Raw genomic sequence first — 22,261 nt, forward strand, 5'->3', positions numbered from 1 at the left:
GGCAGCTTGGAGGTTGAATGGGGCATTTAACTCTGTGGAGAGAACAAGAAATATTTCACCAAAGAAGTGAAATTTGATGTGACTCTTGAATGATAGATACGAATTTTCCAAATGAAGATACAGTACTGTAGTGTTACAAAAGTTTAAAGTTTTGAAAGAGTCTGGAATGTTTCAACAACAATTTAATGACTCAGAAGCTTGAAATTAATTGAGGAGAGCACTAAGTGAAGATACAAAGGTGGATTGGGATAGATTGTAAAATATGGTGAATTTCAAAATAAGAAATTTGGTTTTCCAAATGGAATCAGTAGAGCCCATTAAGCAGTGGGGTGAAAGGATGAGCTGTGAATTTAGCAGGATACTTAAGGAGTGGCATGGAGACAAATTCCGCATCATATTGAGATAACATAACTTGCCTATTGGGGGGGGCATTTTACAATAAGTGGTTTCTAATTCATTGCTATTTTAAATAATACAAAATGAATATCTTTATGCATTTGTTTTTATATTATTTTTCAGTTTTCCGTACAACAAATTCTTGTGAATAAGATAAAAACATCTCATTTAGCTGTTTTTGAAATGAATTTTTATGTATTTCATTAGTTTGTTATGCATTTTGTGAAATTTACTTCCTTTTTCTATATGTATCTTTCTCAATATAATTCAACATACATCTAGTAAGTATCTACTAAGGGCTATTTATAATTTTATATGCTGTGGGTAAGATCATGCATACAAGTCAAGGGGCCTACAATCTAGTTGGGGAGATAAAGAATAGACTCCAAGACATTATGGAGGTCTTTGAATCCTAAGCTGAAAAATATAAACTAGAGAAAATGGGGCAGCATCCAAAATTTTAATTAGGGCAGAGATACAACCATACCCTAGAAAGAATACTTTGGTTGAAATAGATAGGTAGATTAGAAAAGACTTGTGAAAACATTATTAGTAGCCAAAGGGAATGAGATCTTGAAGTATGGGGCAGAGAAATTGGAATGATCTATTCAGGATTCTGAAACTGAAAATTTCTTCTCTAAAAATGGAAGGAAAATCATCTATAATGTGGACAAAACCAATGAACACTCTCCTTTGTGGCCATTTAATGTTCAGTAACATCCATATATCTTTTTCTGGAATAAAAAGAGAAGAGGGGGTCCAAGTTGGTTAAGGTAATTTTCCATAATCAAAACAATTTTTAAAACTTCTAATAGAGTTGAAAAGTCATTGTTTATGATATCTCAGTGAGAGGCTAACATAACAATCTGGGTAGCTATGGCGCTATTTTATGTGATCACTACAACACCCCCATGAGGTAGTTATTAGAAGTTTTTGAGGAAGCAAAGAAGATAACCTTGATGGGGAAAGAACAGTGAACTGGGGTTTAATGTCAGCTAGAGCAATGCTTCTCAGCTTTCAGAGGCATCTGAATCACTTGAGGATTTTGCTAAAAGGCAGATTCTGATGCAGTAGGTCTGGGATGGGGCCTGAGATTCTGCATTTCTACCAGTCTCCCAAGTGATGTCCCTACAGCTAGTCCACAGATCATACTTTAGGTAACAAGGATCTGGAGCAGTGGTTCTCAAATTACAGTGTATTTTGTTGGGCATTAAATGGTTCTGAGACCAATGCCAATGTGTGTGTATGTGCGTGGGCAGGGGGTGGTGCGCAGATACCAGCAAACAATTCTCAAACACTAGCAGGATGTTCAAGAATTCAACTCAGTTCTGATGCTTACCTACCCAGATATAACATCAGATTCCACAAATTGAGGGCTCAGTCCTACAGGACTGCCCCCTCGATCCCACTTCAGACACCAGTCATAAGCCCTGGTTATTACCTGGGCTTCTGACCAACCAGCTACAGATTGGAGGTTCCAACGACCCCCTCCTTGGATTTGGACTTCAGATGCCATTCTCAAGGCCAGGTTGTTACCTATGCTTCTAACCAACTGACTATAAATCAGAAATTCCCACAACCCATTCCCTGGGTTTGATTAACCTGCTAAAGCAGCTCACAGAACACAGGAAACCCATTTACTCACTAGATTACTGGTTTGTTATAAAAGAATATAACTCAGAAACAATCAAATGGAAGAGATGCACAGGGGGAAGCACACTGAGCTTCCATGCCCTCTCAGGGACACAGCTCTCCCCTAATCTCTTCAGTTCACCATCCCGGGAGCTCACTGAACCCCACACTTTTGGATTTTTATATGGAGACTTTATGAAATAGGCATGAATGATTGATTAAATCACTGGGCACTGCTATTGATTCAACTTCCAGCCCCTGTTGCCTGCCCAGAGGTCAGGGGATAGGTAACTGAAAGTTACAACCCTCTAATTACAGGGTTTGCTCCATTGGTAACCAGCCCCCAACCTTATTTGCTTTCTAAAAGTCAGCATATTAACATAACAAAGGGCACTTTTTATCACTCTCAACAGTTAGGAAATTAGGAGAGTATTAGGAGCTCTGAGCCAGGAACTGTGGAGAAAGACCAAATATATATGAGAAATATATTTTGACCATCTGGATAACCAAATATATATTTCCTATAAATCACAATATTGCAGGCATTTAACTTATTTCTTTTTTATGTTACAAATAATGCTGTCATTAACATCCTTTAACATAAATCTTTGTCTACAATGCTGAATCTTTCTTTAAAAGGCTAGGTTGCAAGGGTTTCATATTCTTTTCACATTGCTGTCCAGAAAACATTGTACTAAGATCTCATTTCACCTCATTTTTGCTAACACTGAGTAACTGTCTTTGTAATTAGTAAAAACAAGGTAAAATGAGAACACATAGTGGACAGGATGTAAGTTAGTACAGTGTTTCCTGGAGAACAATGTGGCAAGTGTATGAAACCCTTGAAACTTCCCTAGGCTTTGAAATATATATACTATTTAAAAGACTATTACTCAGATGGGCAGTTCTCACTTGGAGTCTTACATCAAGGCAATCAGGTGACAGCTGGGACTGGACATGTGCCATGACCCCTCTGCTCACATATTTAGAATGTCAGCTGGGATAACTAGACCTTCTGGGGGCTGGCTGCACATCTCTATCCCAAACATGCTTTGCATGTGGCTAGCTCAGGCTTCCTCACAGGATGATGATCTCAGAGTAGCTGGACTTCTTACGTGGCTGATGACTTCCACCAGAACAAGCTTTCTAAGAGACCCAGACAGAAGCTGCAAGACTACCTATCACTTAGTCTTGGAAGCCATTCAGTATCATTCCAACTGCATGCTGTTGGTCTTTTAAGCAAGCCATGAAGACAACTTAGATTCAAGGGGAAGAGACTGCACGAGGGCACAAATACTGGGAGATGTGAAGGGTTGTGGGGAGGGGACTTTTTTTTAATTGGCATTTCTTTCAGAAAACTTTTTCAAATGTTTGTTGGCTGTTTATAAACCATGACCTTAATTCTCAAATTGCTATGAATGCTTTTTATTTACTGCAGGAAGAACCTGAAGAAGGGAGGGCCAGTATTTACAAGTCAGTGATCATCAACACTTCTAAGGAAATGATGTGCTTCAGTGACTATCCCATCCCAGATCACTATCCTAACTTCATGCACAACTCCCAGGTCCTGGAGTATTTCAGGATGTATGCCAATGAATTTGACTTTCTAAAGTACATTCGATTTAAGGTAGGGAATTTCATGGGTATCTCTGTGTTTTGAGTTGTTTGTCAAGTAAATGAATAACTGGTCTTATTTACCAGTGCTTAGATTGGTTTGATATGCTCATGTATCTATCCTATCCAAACTCCACTCTGTGTCTTCCCTGTGTCTCAAAATATTCATGGAAAGGTCCCTCTTCTATGTATTTTGACTGCAGATCCAGGAAGCCACCTTCATTTCATTGCCTTCATTCTATATCATTTGATTACAATAAAACAATGAGGGGAACTGACAGGTATGGGAACTTCAAAACCTTCTGTTTCCACAACTTGCTGCTTAACCCTTTTATACTTTCTGAAGTACTTTCCAGTGCATTATTTATATGATCACAACAACCCAGTGAAGTAGGTATTGAAAAGTTATGAGGGAACAAATAAGTTAACTCTGGTGTAGAGGGAGGAACACTGAATTGGGAAACAAAAACTTGAGTTCTAGTCTTTGCTCTACCACTAATCAACTTGTGACTTCAGACAAGTAAGTTCCTCAATGCCGATGTGCCTTCAGTTTATTTGTAAAACAAGATTATTGTACTAGATCACTTCACTGGTTCCTTCCTGCTGTAAAGTCTTCTGTGATATTCCTATCATTCTAAACCATGACCATAAAAGAATCAATACTCTGACAGCTGGCAAAAAGCCCAAATCTTCTACCTTCTGATCATTCTACTAAATCATGACTCTTTCTCTTTAACAACAAAATTAAAATGGCAGTACCCAGTGATGACTTCCAAAGTCAGTCATTTACAGCCTAGTGGTCCTTCTCTTCCTTCTTTAAATGCTTATTGAACAGGTTTGTTACCATACTAAGCACTGAAGACACAAAAACAAAAAATTAGTGATTTCACAGTCTAGTTAAGGAGACAGAAAAATGAAATTTAATTGTAAAAATAATTATTAAAAATAAAGAGTTACAGAGTGATAAAGGCCACTGAAATCTATTCATTGCAGCTCAGAGGAGGGACACTTAACCCATCAGGGCATGAGGCATCAGGCACCAGGGAAATTTTCTTAGAGGAGATAATACCAAGCTAAATGTTGAAGGGTGAGTATCTCCAAATGAAGAAAGAATAAAAGGATGATCCAGGCAGAAGCACCAGCCTGTGTAAAAGTAAGAACGTGATAGAGAAGAACAATAAATAGTATAGGATGGCTCGGGTATACAAGAGGGGTATCTCTATTAGTCAACCAAGACATTATGGTCATAAACCCTAGAAGCACAGGAACACATTCTTAATGTTTCCTTAACCTGGGTAGAGTAACCCATATTTATTATTTTTTAAAGCTAAAAATTGTGCCACTGACTATCCCATCTCACACCTTCTTTCTTTATAGTTAATTGTAAAATGGGCATTTATGGGAGTCAGAGAGGTTCATTTACATAAAATATGAGCCACTGAGATGTTTCTCTACTCTGTTAGGAAAGGGAGCCCTCTAGCTCAGTCACAAGTTTAAGGCCAGACAGTGAGAAGAGGACTTGCGGTAAGAAGGCATCAGAGGGTCTCAGGATGTCTGGGGGTATGGGGAGGAATAGGCATTTCGTGCATGGAGTGTCTCAGAAGCACAAGAGAAGCCCAAACTTTATTCACGTAGCACATTGCCCTAGGGTATGGTGCAGAGAACTGGTAGTCTGCACTTCTCTGGAAGCAGAGGAGAGTGCAACGTTAGTCTGCCAACTCTCTTTTATTTAGCTTGCCTCATGGAAGTTTTCTCACTCTGACCACAGCCCCAAACAAAAAAGTTCTGATTTGTGGAGTATGAAAATCAAATACCCCTGCATGAGGCCTGTTAGGCGGTATCAGCCCTTTGTTTACCCTCTGCAAGGAGAGTCCTGTCAGGGAAGATGTCCACTATATGGGCTGTGGTTATAGTGCCCTGTGGCTACCCCTTTTCTTTTCAGACCACCGTGTGCAGTGTGAAGAAGCAGCCTGATTTCTCCACTTCAGGCCAATGGGAGGTGGTCACGGTATCTGAAGGGAAAAAGGAGGTGAATGTCTTCGATGGAGTTATGGTTTGCACTGGCCATCACACCAATGCTCACTTATCCTTGGAAAGCTTCCCTGGTAAGTAGCCTACAAGGAAGGAAGACACTTGGACTATGCCTGTGACCTGATCCCTAAAGAATGGGAGGAATGTGGTCTGAGTGATTCCTACCTTGGGATGAAATAAGGCTTATCCTAATTCTGCATATTCTCCTGAAAGATGTTGGGGTAACTTGTATTAATGCTATTTAGGAGGTAGAGATAACAGTAATTTGGGGGACTAGAGGAAAATTAGAAGGCTCTATATTTAGTTTCACAATGATTTTAGTTTTCCTAGGGATAATAAGAGTTGATCTGCATTAGGTTGAATGAAGGCTTTTTTAGCAATTGAAGTAACAAACAGAAATATCGAGTTTCTAAGGAAGAAAATAAAGAAAGCTTAAAGAAAGAGTTTAATTACAGTCTTTGGCCTGGATTTTCATTTTGAGGGGAAAAAACTACTCTATGCTTACTCTAGAGTATGTAAAAACATATACTCTCATTGGAATGGAAGTAGGTATTTAGAGAAGATGAAAAGAGGGGGTGGGGGATGGGCAAAATAGGTGAAGGGGATTAAGAGATAGAAGCTACCAGTTATAAAATAAAAGTCACAGGGTTGTAATATACAGCACAAGGAATATAATCAAAAGACTGTAATATCATAATAACTTTGTATATTGCATAATCTATATAAATATCAAGTTACTATGTTGTACATCAGAAACTGATATAATATTATAAGTCAACTACACTTCAATTAAAAAAAATAAAGAGGGTGAAAAGACAAAAGAGAATGGAGGTTTTCTGAAGCAGTTAGGATTTGTGAGCCCACGGGGCTAAAATGCTAACAGATCCTGAGTTCAGCAGACTACTTATAATAAGGAAATCACAAGGTTTCACTCTGAGGTGATGGGAAAAGAAAACAGGCAAAAATATTCAGAAAGGTAAGAATGCACCTGAGTAAAAGGAGAACATACAGAGAATATATGCATAAACTCTACACACTGCAAAAAAAAATGAATGATTTAACAAATGATATCAGATAAACCATCACCCAGTAATAATTTTCCCTTCTCTTGCAGGAATTGAGAAGTTCAAAGTACAATACTTTCATAGTCGAGATTATAATAATCCAGAGAGTTTCACCAGAAAGAGAGTCATTATAATTGGCATTGGGAATTCTGGAAGCGATCTGGCTGTGGAAATTGGCCACACAGCCAAACAGGTTTTAATTAGTTAATTATTTACTTTGCTTCACCAAGGAAGCTGCAGGTGGACCCAGCAGAGTGTACGGATACCTGCACACAGCCCATCAGTGCCAATGGCAAATGCAGGGCTTGGTTTCACTGCCTCAGTTGGCAACATTTTGACTGATGATGTGATGGAGCCAAGGTTACAAGTTAGATTCCCATGATTCACTTGGCCTCACACTAAGGAATTTGGATATGACCACAAACTGTGCTCATAATCTCACTCAGCTGTCTCTTCAGAGTCTGCCTCTGGCTTTTAAGAAGACCAGGTGATTGCTGGGAGAGCTTGTTAGAATGCAGCATTCAGAGTGTGGATCACCTGTTGGCCAGTAGAAGTGATAATGCTCTTATCTGAAGGAAAGTGTACTCAGTCATTGAAAGCTTTTCACTCCTAGGATGGTGGGGGAATTGTCTTCTTTACTCCCCAAATGGAAAAAAGAAGCAGTCTAATCCTCCTAAAGACAACAATCCCACTACAGGGCATATACCGTGAGAAAACCATAGTTCAAAAAGAGTCATGTACCACAATGTTCATTGCAGCACTATTTACAATAGCCAGGACATGGAAGCAAACTAGGTGTCTATCGACAGATGAATGGATAAAGAAGATGTGGCACATATATACAATGGAATATTACTCACCATAAAGAGAAATGAAATTGAGTCATTTGTAGTGAGGTGGATGGACATAGGGTCTGTCATACAGAGTGAAGTAAGTCAGAAAGAGAAAAACAAATACCATATGCTAACTCATATATATGGAATCTAAAAAAAAAAAAATGGTACTAATGAACCTAGTTGCAGGGCAGGAATAAAGATGTAGACATAGAGGATATTGATGACACAGGATGGGAGGGGGAAGCTGGGGCGAAGTGAGAGTAGCATCGACATATATACACTACTGAAAGTAAAATAGTTAGCTAGTGGGAAGCAGCAGCATAGCACAGGGAGATCAGCTCAGTGCTTTGTGACCACCTAGAGGGGTGGGATAGGGAGGATGGGAGGGAGACTCAAGAGGGAGGAGATATGGGGACATATGTATGCATATGGCTGATTCACTTTGGCGTGCAACAGAAACTAACACGGTATTGTGAAGCAATTATACTCCAATAAAGATCTATTAAAAAAAAAAAAGAAAAAGGAGAAGACGTACCTGCTGCTGCTGTGTGTCTTCACCACCAGCAATGTCTCCCATCACGGAATGGACACGTCCTCCTGCAGAAATGTACAATCCAGTGAGCTACAGTGGTACACCTGGTTGAATGCAACCTTGAACAAACTGACTAGTTTAGTACAAGAAATCTACCCAGGAGCTAGAAAGGGTACATAGATAAATTCTGTGATTCTTTTATGGCACTTAAAACATTCAGCTATCAAATAAGAAGACTGGCAGTAAGTACCATGTCTAGGAGAAAGAAGACTGATGATTCTGTAACCCTGCAGTCTAATGAGTTCCCTGTAGGAGATCACTTTGACATAACAATCACTCTAAATGGGGCACTGCCTCCTTCTGGCTACATGATGCCCTATTAAATTTTATTTACAGTTTCTTGAGAAAAAAAGAAGCAATGTTTAATCTTCTTTAGTTTATATTTTTATGTATATATGTTATTAATATGTTTCCAAAATTGTATGAAGTTCCTAGAAATTTTTCAATGTCTTTGGTGTCCATGATATGTCTGGTTATAATGTAATTAGTCATAATTCCAGTTATTATCTTAAAATGTTATGTGACTGAAACAATCAAATTTCCTAGTCAATTGCATTAAAGTGAACTCTCATCAGGTCTTTAATCCTAAAAAAAAAAAAAGACAACATGGATATCAGTATGAAAAGCAACCACCACACTGTAGCACATACAAGCAGCTCTCTCCAGCCTTTGCATACAATTAGGTAACAGAATAACATTCATTCTAAAGCAGTTTCGAATAACATTCACTCTAAAGCAGTTTCTATATCCTTGCGTTTTTTGGTTTGTATTATTTTTTGTATGATAGATTTTGAACTGGGAAGGAAGTATCTTCATTATAAATTCCTAGAAAAAGACATTATTAAAAAAAAAGACATTATTGATATACTTTGTTATTCATATATTTATTGAATCACAACTTTATTGGCAATACATAAATGCCTGGTTGTTCTTCAGTAACTTTAATTAAGCTGTGATTCTCCACAAATTGTTTTTAAATTATTTTTAAAAATAGAAGTTTAATGCCACAACTTTGTTAATTGAACTTTACCCACAAACTCCATTCAGTAACACTTCCTCTCAGTCTATCCCCATTGATCACCACAAAACTGATTTCATATATTACTCCACAAATTAATTCAACAAGCATTTATTAGGAAATAGGTATATAAACAATAAAGGGTATGGGTGCTATGATAAAAGAATGTACCAGGTATGTGGTGGGGACCGAAGGCATGAGCTTTCTTTAATACCATTGGCTTGTTAAATGGTCAGCTGTAGAGGAGCTAGGGCTTACAAGCACTGAGGAATTGTAAATTGCCAAAGAACAAGGCAGCAAGAGCCGGTGTAGGTAAGGTGGTTGTGTCTGAAAAAGCTTTGTGACGTATGTATTTTTGTCACTATTTTATACACAGAGAACTTTTTAATTAAAGCTCTGAGCATTTACATTACTCATAACTTATATGTTAAAAGTTATATAGAGTGCACAAAAAGCCATTGATTCCTAAGACCACGCAGGCTCTTTCAACGATGACACGTAAAAGTGCTTAATTATGGTAGAGTTTAAGGTCACCGTCGGTGAGAATATATGTATGAAGTACATGATTAGCCCTCTATAGACAGGTCACATTTTAACACGAAGTGTTAAGACAAAACACCATAAAACAATGTACTTATATAGCTTACAACCCAGGAAACTATCTCCAGAGAGTTTTATAATATAAAGTGATGCTTTTGCCAGGTAGTTGAATACCAAACTTTTTATCAGCTCTGAATGTGGACTTTAGCCAGCAGATAACAGAAAGACGGACCAGCTCCCTTTGTGCTATTTGCAATCTTCAGTTTTTCCCTTAAATAATCGATGAAACATTACTTAAGCACAGGCTTTGGAGTCAGTCAGACTTAGGTAGGAAATTCAGCTCTACCACTTAGTGCTATATGACCTCAGGCAAGTTATTCATCCTCTCCATTCTTCTCACCCTTATAAAGGACATAACAATACCTACCTCAAGAGGTTGTTGTATTGATTAAATAAAAAAATAGATAAAGGACCTAGTACAGCGATTGACAGGTTACAATTCTCAATAAAAGGAAGTGATGCTGATGATAGGTAGGGGACTAAAGGATGTATATGCTCTACCTCCCACCTTGGAGAAAACACATTTGGAAAGATAAAAGATAAGAATATATAATATTAAATATCAACATAAATGATACTTTTTTCTAATACTGCAAACAATGTCAAAGGCAAAATAAAGACTGAAGGTTTTGGATTAGTGATGTCCAGTTGCTTTCAGCTTTACTGTTCCATGATTTTAAATGAGTTGGACAGGTGACAAGTGCTAGAGAAGTTCAGAAGGTGGAGAGAAAATTATCAGCCAGAACAGTCAGTGGTATCTTCATGGAGGAGGCAGACTTGATCTGGATCTGAAAAATGAATAGGCTTTGGAGAATTAAGCTTTTCAGGGAGGCATAATGACATTAAACAGAAATGCACTGGTAGTTCAGAGCAAGACATAGTCTTGGTCAGTGACTACCCCAATTTAATTGTAAGCTTAGTGTTTGACAAGAAAATGGCAGGAAATTTTAAAATATATATATTGCCAGGGAATGAAAAGCCAGACTAATGAGTCTGAACTTCATCTTGAAGAAACTGGGTTCCCATTCCTTCAGAGAAATGAGTCACAGAATGGCAAAAACAAACATTCTTTCCCCATGCCTCAGGTTTTCCTCAGCACCAGAAGAGGGGCTTGGATCTTCAATCGTGTCGGAGATTATGGATATCCTTTTGATGTGTTGTTGACTTCTCAATTTCAATATTTTATGAAGAAGATTTGTGGTCAATCATTAGCAAATATATTTTTGGAAGAAAAGATGAACCAAAGGTTTGATCAAGAAATGTTTGGCCTGAAGCCTAAACACAGGTATGTTCCCAGGCTGGGAGGTGGGCAGTAACAGCCAAGGCAAAGAATAATGACTGTTCCCATAGGCTAATAGTAGGATTACCTCTATGTTTACATTAAGCAAGTCCACAGAATCTGAGATTAGATTTCTACCTTTCCCCCACAGAAGTCCAAGATCTACTGGTCTATAATTTTCAGGCTATAATTCTCCTTGGCATTAACCATTTTATCGTTCCCTGAGGTACCAGCTCCTTTTACATAATGCCCAATAGCAACAACAAAATGGTTCATTCATTCATCCAACAAACAACTGAGCATCTGTCATGAGCCAAGCATTATACTGGCGTGAGAATACTGAGACTAAAGACCTAATAGTAATACTAATAGTAATAATAACACCCTACCTTTTTGAGGACTTAATATAAGACAAGCACGGTGCTAAATGTTACACGTGTTATCTCATTTAATCCTCACAACAGCCCTATAGGTTGGTACTATTTTGATCTCCATTTTGCAAATATAAAAATTGACACTTAGAGAACCTAATTTGCCCAAGATCACACAAGTAATAAATGACAGACTGGAGAAATGGATATTTCCTTTAATACTCTAACAAGAAGACAGACAGGGCTTCCCTGGTGGCGCAGTGGTTGCGAGTAGGCCTGCCGATGCAGGGGGCACGGGTTTGTGTCCCAGTCTGGGAAGATTCCACATGCCGCGGAGGGGCTAGGCCTGTGAGCCATGGCCACTGGGCCTGCATGTCCGGAGCCTGTGCACCACAACGGGAGAGGCCAAAACAGTGAGAGGCCCGCGTACCGCAAAAAAAATAATAAATAAAATTAAAATAAAATTTTAAAAAAAGAAGACAGAGGATAGAATATGATAAAGAAATGCATGGAGTCCTATGAGAGTTTCAAGGATAGGAGTCTTCACAGAGCCTACAAGGTAGACTGTGATAGCATTTCCAGAGGCTGATTTTAAATGCTGTTTTCTCTTTCAAATTTTATTTTATTTTATTCTTATTAAATTATGTATTTATTTTTGGCTGTGTTGGGTCTTCGTTGCTGCGCATGAGCTTTCTCTAGCTGCAGCAAGAGGGGGCTACGTTTCGTTTCGGTGCGCGGGCTTCTCGTTGCAGTGGCTGCTTCTTGCGGAGCACAGGTGTAGGCACGCAGGCTTTGGTAGTTGCAGCACGTGGGCTCAGTAGTTGTGGCTGGAGGGCTCCAGAGCACAGGCTCAGTAGCTGTGGCACACGGGCTTTGTTGCTCTGCGGCATGTGGGATCTTCCCGGGCTCGAACCCACATGCCCGTGTCCCTGCACCACCGTGGATGCCCAATGTTTAGATTTACTTCCTATAAAATAGTGAGTGCAATAAGCACCCACATACCCTTCACTTAGATTCACCTATTATTCAGTTTACTATATTTGCTTTCTCTCTCTCCCTCTCTCTGGAGATAGATAGATCCATACATATATAGCATCCATATATATATACATGTATTCATACATTTTGTTTTCTGAACCAGTCGAGAGTAAGTTGCAGCCAATAAGACACTTTACCCTACATTCTTTAGCATATATTGCCTAAGAAAAAGGGCATTGTTTACATAAACATAATATAATTATCACACTTAGTAAATTTAACATTGATAAAAATACCATTATCTAATATACTGCATATTCAAATTTCCCAAATTGTTTCAATAATATTTGTAGCTTTTCTTTATTTTCGGCCATGCCGTGTGGCTTAAAGTGTGGAGTCCTAACCACTGGACTGCCACGGAATTCCCTGTGGCTTTTTAAATTTTAAATCCAGGATTCTGTCAGGTATTACACCATTGCATCTAGTTGTCATACCTCTTTAATCTCTCAATATGAAATAATTCTCTATTTTTTTGACATGGATTTTCGTTTATTTGAGAATTGAAGCCATTTATTTTGCAAAAGTCTCTAAATTTGGACTTTCATAGCTGTTCTTCTTCTATTATATTTAGGTTAAACAGTTTTGGTGTGAATTCTCATAGGTTATGTTGTGCCTTCTTGGTGGATCACATCAGGAGCTGTGTGATAGCAGCTCATTGCATATTAATTATGTAAAATTCGATCACTTGGATTAGGTGGTATCTACTAGGTTTCTTTACTGTAAAGATATATTTTCCTTTGAAATTAATCAGTGGGGTGATATTTTGAGACTGTGTCTGCCAACAAGCTTTCAGGCATTTATTTCACCCAATTATGCAAACTGTAGCATCCATACCTTTGGTGATCACAAAATATATTGAGGTTATATGGAATAATACAGCAAACCAGTAATACTGTTTAAACATATCTTGTTCCTAAGAAGAGGCCAGCTCTGTCTGAACATGATGGGCTGAGGATTCTCAGAGCTGTTAACACAGGATCCAAGGATTCACACCGCTTTTAGAAAGGTCCAAGATTCTTCACCTTATCCTATGCTATTTGTAGGAAATACTACTTACCATGCCCAGAGGAGCTCAAGAGAGTTCATAAAAAAACATTTTGAAATAAATCCTAAAATCCTAGGCTGTGTGACCTTGGGCAAGCCACTTAACTTCTTCAGGCCTCAGTTTCCTCATCTATAAAACCTGGATAATGACAACTGTCCTGTTTCCTTCATTGGGTTTGCATGAGACTCAAATATGTTAATGTACGTAAAGTCAATTTATAACTGTAAGTCACTATACACATGCAATTTATTATATCTTTTGGAAAATGATGGTCCAAGCCTGGCTCTTGGGCCTTTGAAGCGGAAAAGAGACTCAACAGAATGCTGATAGTCCAGTTCTGTAGATTTCTTGATATATGGATAGAAGCTACTAGACTGTGGACTTATCATATCACTGAGAGCTTTATTAGGCCTTGAGAAACCATGCATGTACTCTTCAAATAAAACAATCCTTCCCTCACTTCTCCAACAGCTTCTCTTTCAATGCCATCCAGGGTCAAACTTTTACTCTGAGATCCTTACCTTTATCAAGCTGGTATACATTAGACCTTTCCCAAATTTCATGAATAAAGGGAGATTATTATTGGCATATTGATTAACCACCTCAATCAAAGTAGAATTTTACTTACATGGTAATGATCTCTCTCTCTCATGATCTCTCTCGTTTTTCCTTCTTTATCATCTTTCACAGAGCTCTGAGTCAGCAACCAACCATAAATGATGATCTGCCAAACTGTATAATTTCTGGCTTGGTGAAGGTGAAATCAAACGTGAAGGAATTCACAGAGACAGTGGCCATATTTGAGGATGGCTTCAGGGAGGATGACATCGAGGCTGTTATCTTTGGTACAGGCTATAGCTTTGCCTTTCCGTTTGTTTGTTTTTTGTTTTGGCTGCATTGGGTTTCCGTTGCTGCGCAAGGGCCTTCTCTAGTTGCGAGGAGTGGGGGCTACTCTTCGTAGCTGTATGCGGGCTTCTCATTGCGGTGGCTCCTCTTGCTGTGGAGCATGGGCTCTAGGCGCGTGGGTTTCAGTACCTGTGGCTCTTGGGCTCTAGACCGCAGGCTCAGTAGTTGTGGTACATGGGGTTAGTGTCTCTGTGGCCTGTGGGATCTTCCCAGACCAGGGATTGAACCCGTGTCCCCTGCACTGGCAGGCCGATTCTCAACTGCTGCGCCACCAGGGAAGTCCTGCCTTTCCTTTTCCTGAAGATTCTGTCAAAGTAGTCAAAAACAAGATATCCCTGTATAAAAAGGTCTTCCCTCCTAACCTGAAAAGCCAACTCTTGCAATCATAGGCTTGATCCAGCCCTTGGGTGCCATTATGCCCGTTTCAGAGCTCCATGGACACTGGTCACTCAAGTATTTAAAGGTAAGTGACCATGCAAGATGACTACCTAATTTCTTAGTGGTTTGTTTAATTATGTTTATGTTCTTGCTTATAAATAGCTGAGACAGCATGTATAATTGTAACAGTCCCTGGCACAAAATTAGTGCTCAAAAATTAATTTTTGAGGGAATATAAAGTAGTAATTTATAACCACGGACATACAGCAGAATCTACTAGGATGTTTTCCCAAAATGGGTGTGCTTTGCCTTATGCTGTTTATTTAGTAAGTCTTGGGTGGGGCAGACATAAGAGCCCCACACTTGAGAAAATGTTCCCCAGGTGATTCCAATGTGCACTCCAGTTTAAAATCCACGCATCTAGTTTTGAGACAACTAATATATATTTGTGAAGCAAAAGAATTTAATCTTCTTTCATTATAGTTAGAGAAAGTCAAATATAGAAGTGCTGTGATTTGATTTAAGCCAAAAATTAAGACCTGGTTAAAGACTAGTCCAGAATGTAGAAAATTCAGCCATTTGAATTCTCACTTTCCTCTTTATATTCCCTCTCTCAGAAAGTTTTGGTTAGGAGAATGTGAGAAAAAATTTGGGGGTTTGAGATAGTAGGCTCAATATGAATCAAAAGAATGATGTGGCTTCCAAAATACTTAACTATATCTGGCATTATTAAAAAAACATAATGTCCTGGAATTTACAACTGTTCTTCCTTGAACTGGTCAGACCACACCCAAAGATATTTTAAAAGTGAAACTGGCGTACATTAAAAGGAGAGAGACAAGAATGGTAAAGGGATTTGAAAATGTGCCATTTGAAGTACAACTAAAGGAGCTGGAGAGGTGTGGCTGGAGAGGATAAGATTTAGGGAAGATAGGGAAGTTCCCTTCAGGTATCTGAAGAGATGCCCCAAAGCAGAAGGTTTTATTTCCTTAGTATCTCTTCAAAGGGTTGAACTAGAAACAAGGAGTGACACTTTGAGGGTTTGCACAATATCAGCTTAACATTAAAAATAAACTTTTGCCAGGCCAATAGGAAGTAGATTCAAGCCTCAGAATAGGGAGAAATCAGATGACTTTTAAGGTCCCTTCTAATAAAGAAGTTCTTTGATTCTATGATTGTTATAATAAAATTTGCTACCATTACTAATGTTTAATTAAAACGATTCAAAGTGCTTGTTGAAATTACAGCATCTTCTTCCCTAGTAAAGATCATCATGGTAGCAGAGAAAAAATATGCAATGGTGTTAGAGCTGATAGGTAAAAAACTTTACCAAATTTCCTCAAAGTTCTTTCATTTCTTAATTCCTTTTAATTCTATCCAGTAGATCATGTACTCCTTGAGCACTGGACCAGCAATCCAATGCAAGTAAACCATTAAGTTGGCTTAATTCCAGTCATATAAATTGGATCTTTTAATTGGGTCAATTAAATAAGAGGAAAAAGTTGCATTAAAATAGGCCACAGCATCTTAGTACACTTAGAACAACTGAGACTCTTTTCCAGGACCAAATGAACCATTGAGAGGATTAAGAAAAATGAGTATTTGGAAGATTCTGCATCATGGCCACAGGATTAGGGAATCTTAGGGGAAATACACAAAAAGCCCAGTTTCCTCTGCTAGCAAAGCTTACTGCTAATTCCTCCAGCTTTCTTCTAACACTTGGAAGGAAGGAATCATCAGAGAATCCCTATAACTTTATCAAACTTCCAATAGGAACCCTGAGTTTTTTGTTCTACCCATAGCCCTACTGACTGCCTACCAAATCCTTGCCTTTATCATCTCTGAATTCTACCTTCACTGTGCCAATTTTAAGACCTTACTTAGAATCAGCTAGTTTCTCCCATTCTTTTACACCTGCCCAACTCAGCCTGTCCTCTTCCCTGGCCTGTCCTTTCCCTACCAAGCCCCATTTCCCTTCTTCCTGTGTTCTCTAGAATTACTATTATCTTGTCAAGAAAATATTCCACCCTTTTATAGAACACTGAACCCACTTGCTTGCCTTGACAGAAATCTAGTTTTCTTTTGTCGCATTTGTAGCCCTCTCAAGAGCCCTTGCAAGTGTTCCACTTTCATTTAGTAACTTTCTTCCCTTGCAAACCTTGCAAACCGTATGAAATGATACCAATTCTCTGGATCACAAGGAAGCATTATGTCATAGCATGGCATTCACGTTCCTCCAAAAATTGGATACAGGCTGCTTTTCAGGCCCATCTTTTGCAGGTCTTTACCATCCATCCTACAATCTTCTAGATGCACTGAATGACTTACCCACTATGCAGCAAACACAGCAGGTACTCTTATACCCTGTGCCTTTGCTTCTGGTGTTCTCTCTGCCTGGTATGCCTTCTCTTTACTCGTTATTTGTGTGGGAAAAGCCTGTTTATTTCCTCCCTCTCTTTGTAGTATATTGAAAGCTCTTTAAATAAAAGAATCATGTTTATTTGCCTTTGTCTTCCAAGACTAGACCAGTGCCTAGCACATGGGAGGTAGCTAATACATCTCTATTCAGTGACTACAAGTTTAGTTTTGAAGGTTTTCTAAACTCTACAGTAGAAAGTTCTTATCTGAGGATCTCATCTTATAGACTACCTTCTCAATTTCCAGTCATGGTAAAGGCTGGACTGGACTGAAAGAGCAGAATGGCAGCCACACCTCCTTCTCTTGTAACATTATCTTTACATTAAACGTGCAGAGACTAGTCAGGATTACATAAATAAAATCTGACTTAGGCCTGAGAGCCGACTGAAAGACTTAGTTCCACAGAGTTATAATTCAGGCTCACTCCGTTTGAACCTTGTCTTGCAACCCTTAGGAAATCTCTGAACTTCAGTTCCACACTGTTCTTCAACAACATTCTTCAGTTAACATTTACTGACCTCTTAGTATAAGCCAGACCCTCTGCTAGGTGCTGGAGATACAAATATGACCAAACAGAAAATTCCTATCTTTACGGAACTCAGGGTCAAGCAAGGAAGACAGACAAGTAAACAGACATTTAATGTGTTCATTCATCCAGCAGGTATTTACTATATCCTAAACAAGGGTCCAATAACAATGTAGAGGAGCTGGCTATGGGAGCAGGAAGGATTAAGTACCCAATTCTCCCTACAAGTGCAAATACACTGTAAAGGAAAGTTAGAGTTTACTAAAAAGACAAGGACATTTTGACCATAACAGAGAAGAGAACAATTTGTGATATTTATGCAAAGTTAGAGAAAAATGACTGAATAAACCAAGTCCTAAAAACTACAAGGAGTTCAGAATTCTGGAAAACAAAGTATTACAGGAATTAAAGAAAATGAAGCTGGAGATATTTATAGAGGCAAAGCCAAGAAAAATCCTTAGGTGCCATGCAAGAAGTTTACATTCAGTGTAGGCAATAGAGAACATTTGAAGGTTTTCAAGTGGGAGAGGGGGAGTCAAATCAGATCTGTAATTCAGAAGATGTGTTACAGGGGAGTGAAATGGGAAATAGGTCAGTTTCGAGCCTGTGATAAAAGTCCAAGTAAGACATGATGAGGGCTTTAAACTAAGGTAAATGAATATGGGGAGACAAATTTGCATGAAATTTCACTGGTGAATTTGAAAGGATTTGGATGGAATGTAGGTTGGAGATGAAAGCGAGAAAAGAATCTGCTCAGGTGCTATGGCCATTGATTTAAACTGGTAATATAAGAGAAGGAGCTGGGCTTCCCTGGTGGCGCAGTGGTTGAGAGTCCGCCTGCCGATGCAGGGGACGCAGGTTCGTGCCCCGGTCCAGGAAGATCCCACATGCCGCGGAGCGGCTAGGCCCGTGAGCCAGGGCCGCAGAGCCTGCGTCCGAAGCCTGTGCTCCGCAACGGGAGAGGCCACAGCAGTGAGAGCTCCCCGTACCGCAAAAAAAAAAAAAAAAAAAGAGAAGGAGCAAGATAGGAAGGAGGATACTCCTAGTTTCAGGGCAGGAATCAAGATGTAGACATGGAGAATGGACTTGAGTACATCCGGTGGGAGGGGGAAGCTGGGGCGAAGTGAGAGTAACATTGACATATATACACTACCGAATGTTAAACAGATAGCTAGTGGGAAGCAGCAGCATATCACAGGGAGACCAGCTCTGCGCTTTGTGACCACCTAGAGGGATGGGATAGGGAGGATGGGAGGGAGGCTCAAGACGGAGGGGATATGGGGACATACTTATGCATATGGCTGATTACTTTTGTGTACAACAGAAACTAACACAGTATTGTGAAGCAATTATACTCCAATAAAGATCTATTAAAAATAAATAAATGAAAGTATCTTCTAAAAAAAAAAAAGACATGTTCTCTGAACGAGGAAACAGTTCAACAAACAGTACCAATGAATTAATAAAGAATTGCACCACTGGATAACGTACACATTTTTATACATTCCTATCTATCTACCTATCTAATTTATAGTGATTTTTTGTTTGTTTGGTTGGGGTTTTTTTGATGAATTGGCTGCCTCTCACAGGCAGGAAATGGACCTCTTCCTCCATAATGTTTTTAGTTAAGAGAAGTAAAAGTTATGGTTGTACTATGAGAAATAATTTGCAAATCAACTCTCAAAATGCGTTTCATGAGCCTCTTAAGACCTGTGATTAACCTCGAATGAAGCATTTCAGTGATTTCTCACTGACTTATGAACATACATAGTAATTCCCAAGGCTAAAATGAAAAGAACATATGGCAAAGCACAGAAGGCTATTTCTTGAGTGTTGAATTTCTGAGTCTCATGTTTTAAGAGGGACACACCAGGATAGTTACTAGAGTGTGCCCAGAGAAGTGTAACCACGTGGCAGAGAATGTGAAACCTGTTATATGGGGGACTAGTACTATTAAGGCTTTAAGGCTAATAATGAGAAGACTTAAAGAAGTTATGACAGTTGTTCTCAAATGGTGCAAACGCTGTCATTTGTTAATACTAGACTCCTTGGCCCCAGAAGGCAGAGCTAAGTCCACTGGTGCCAGTTGCATGGAGCCAGGTTCTGGGGTCAATGAAAAGAATAATGTTCCAGCAAGTAGAGCAGCCAAACAATTAAATCATCTCCTCAGGTGATGAGATCCCCATCACCAGAGATATTTAAGGAGGAATGAGATAACCACTTGAGAGTACTTGTACAGAGGATTGTATTAGGTAAGATATATTCCCATTCTAAAATTACACGTTCCAGAATTTCGTGGAGTAACACTTTAGAGTTGGGTGTGGCTAAAGTTTTCTACATGGCATAGTGCCTGTAAATCCGGGCATAAAGCTAATCATTTAAATTGAGAGTTGTCTATGTCAACTTAAATACTATTCTACCTTTGTCTAGCCATGTCCTTGGTGTTAAATTCCTGCTACTGGAACTGTTCATTGGTGCTTAAATTTATCTGTTAAGATTGGGTATTATGAGTTGCCCTTGACCTTACGCCTCACTCTCAGTAAATAAAAAATTTAGAAGGTAAGGCTTATCTTCCATGGAACTGTAGGCATACAACAGGACTGAGAGTTTACTTTTACTTCCTTCTCCCTGTGGTATAAATCCTCTTTCTTAATAAGAGTACAAGTACAGGTGTGTTTCCAATCCTCCCCCCTCCTTTTACTTTGTACCTCATTTTCTGTACACTTTTAAGGCCATTTATCATTTCCTCATGTCCAGATTTCATTTCCCAATTGAAAGACTATGTTAGGGAGGAGGCAGCTTTTGGTTGGAAAGCAGATTAGGAGAAATACCTTACAAAGACAAAGTAGAAAAGAGTAAGCTACTGAGGTTAATGATTATATTCTGGTGGTGGTAGGGTAAGGTGATCAAGTGAAGGTGTAACCTCCTTGGTACAGACAACTAGCCTGTATTCCTTTGAATTTTCCATAGCATGGTAATTGTTAATAGGGTTAGTGTTCATAATGAGGTAATTTTAATTTTACACTTAAAATTTTGATTTTTCTCTTTAGGGATAAAGACATTGCCCTCACAAAATGAAATGATAAAAGAAATAGCTAAGGCTCGAGAGGATATGGCCAAAAGGTAAGAATTCTCCTAGGAAGATAGGTGGTTATTTTTTCCCACTTCTTTCTTAATAAGAGCAATGTTGTACTGTATTTATTGTCCTCGTGTCTGTTTAAGGATTTAGAGTATATGTTGAAGGAAAAGGAAATAATAGTTTGTGACAATAGAATAGAGAAATACCACCAAGTGGTTTGAATATGGATGGGAAAGGAGAGAAAAGCTTAAGAAAATTCTATGTTTAGGGCCTAAAAGAAAAGTCAAGTAGGAAAAAGCACATGGAGAGAAAACCAGGCATATTATTTTGGCAAGGATTACTTGAAGGGCTATTAGAGCTGCCAGAGAAAGGAAAGGCAGTGATGAATTAATGAGAGGTAGATATGGTTAAATTACAAATCTGTAGGTAGATTTACAAATCTGCAGAGGCCACTTTGCTGGCTGTCATGTGACAGCATACCCAGGTCACATTGGCTCTTGGTATGAGTAATCTATAGAATCTGGGAAGGTGGTACCATCAGCCAGTATTTTAGTGCTTGGGTGGACACATTCAGCAATCTGAATTTCAGAACTTGTGCTTATTCACTTGGTGATCTTTATTGAACAATGTTGATATTGACGAACTTCCTAAATTTTTGTGGAAAAGTCAGAGGCACAATCATCCCATGCCCAAAGACGTGGTTTTCTTCAATTGATTATACCAGCATAACTCTCCCTTCTGCAAGGAGGAGAAAGAACTTTTTTATTTAACCCTGATACCCTTTCTGGGTGCTCTCCTATTTTCCTCCTTCCTTTCACTGCCAAACTTCTACAATATATAATCTACATTATATATATTGACTTGTAATCCTTTCCTCTTTGTTCTCAGCTTATCTATTTCTTCCACATCCTTCAAGGACTTATCATAGCTCGATTTTAACTACCCTCTTCTACATTTTTATTTAGCAGTCAAAACCACATGATTTACCAAAAGTCTTACATTTTTCTCTGTTTCATATGCATCTATCTTATCTAGTCCAGTGGATTATAAGGCCCTTAAGGATAGAGACAGTGTCTTTCTTCTCTATTTTCTGCAGCTCCTAGCCCAATATTGAGCCCAAAGCAGATACTCAGAAAGCATTGATTGATTGACTGAATTCTTAATAGGCCAGGGTTTCCCTCTTCTCTGCTTCAGGTATGTGGACAGTGAACCACATAACATTCAGGGAGACTAATTCGAAGATGTCAGTTACGTAATAAATTAGGATTGATGATAACTAAATATAGGGGGTATTCTGCTTATAACAGTTCTTCTTATGTCAGACATTGTAGTTATGAAAAACAAAGCAAATAAAATGAAAACCAGGGACTCCAGTTGACGTCCAAGTGCTGCTGTTGATTCTGTTTTCTCACTCATAGAACTTCTGCTCTGTTCTTGT

General features: G+C 38.8%; 1 protein-coding gene and 1 long non-coding RNA gene across 2 annotated transcripts in view; one reads left to right on the top strand and one right to left on the bottom strand.

Annotated features, from left to right (window-relative positions):
* The window catches only part of LOC113611793 (uncharacterized), a 64,184-nt gene that overhangs the window by 35,724 nt on the left and 6,199 nt on the right, over positions 1–22,261 (bottom strand). Inside the window, exon 3 of the long non-coding RNA XR_003429598.1 lies at positions 8,109–8,170. This is a non-coding gene — a long non-coding RNA (uncharacterized LOC113611793). The remainder of the gene's footprint in view (positions 1–8,108; positions 8,171–22,261) is intronic.
* On the top strand, positions 3,291–22,191 carry LOC113611786 (dimethylaniline monooxygenase [N-oxide-forming] 5-like). Its single transcript, XM_027091146.1, is given in 10 exon segments — positions 3,291–3,655; positions 5,585–5,747; positions 6,788–6,930; positions 10,869–11,068; positions 14,207–14,386; positions 14,703–14,782; positions 14,785–14,865; positions 14,868–14,885; positions 20,795–20,867; positions 22,018–22,191. Coding segments are annotated over 10 exon segments (1,191 nt in total). The 5' UTR covers positions 3,291–3,442; the 3' UTR covers positions 22,058–22,191.

This window comes from Aethalodelphis obliquidens, unplaced genomic scaffold, assembly GCF_003676395.1.
Source record: "Aethalodelphis obliquidens isolate GAN/ISIS:26980383/991018 unplaced genomic scaffold, ASM367639v1 scaffold70, whole genome shotgun sequence".
Taxonomy (NCBI): Eukaryota; Metazoa; Chordata; class Mammalia; order Artiodactyla; family Delphinidae; genus Aethalodelphis; species Aethalodelphis obliquidens.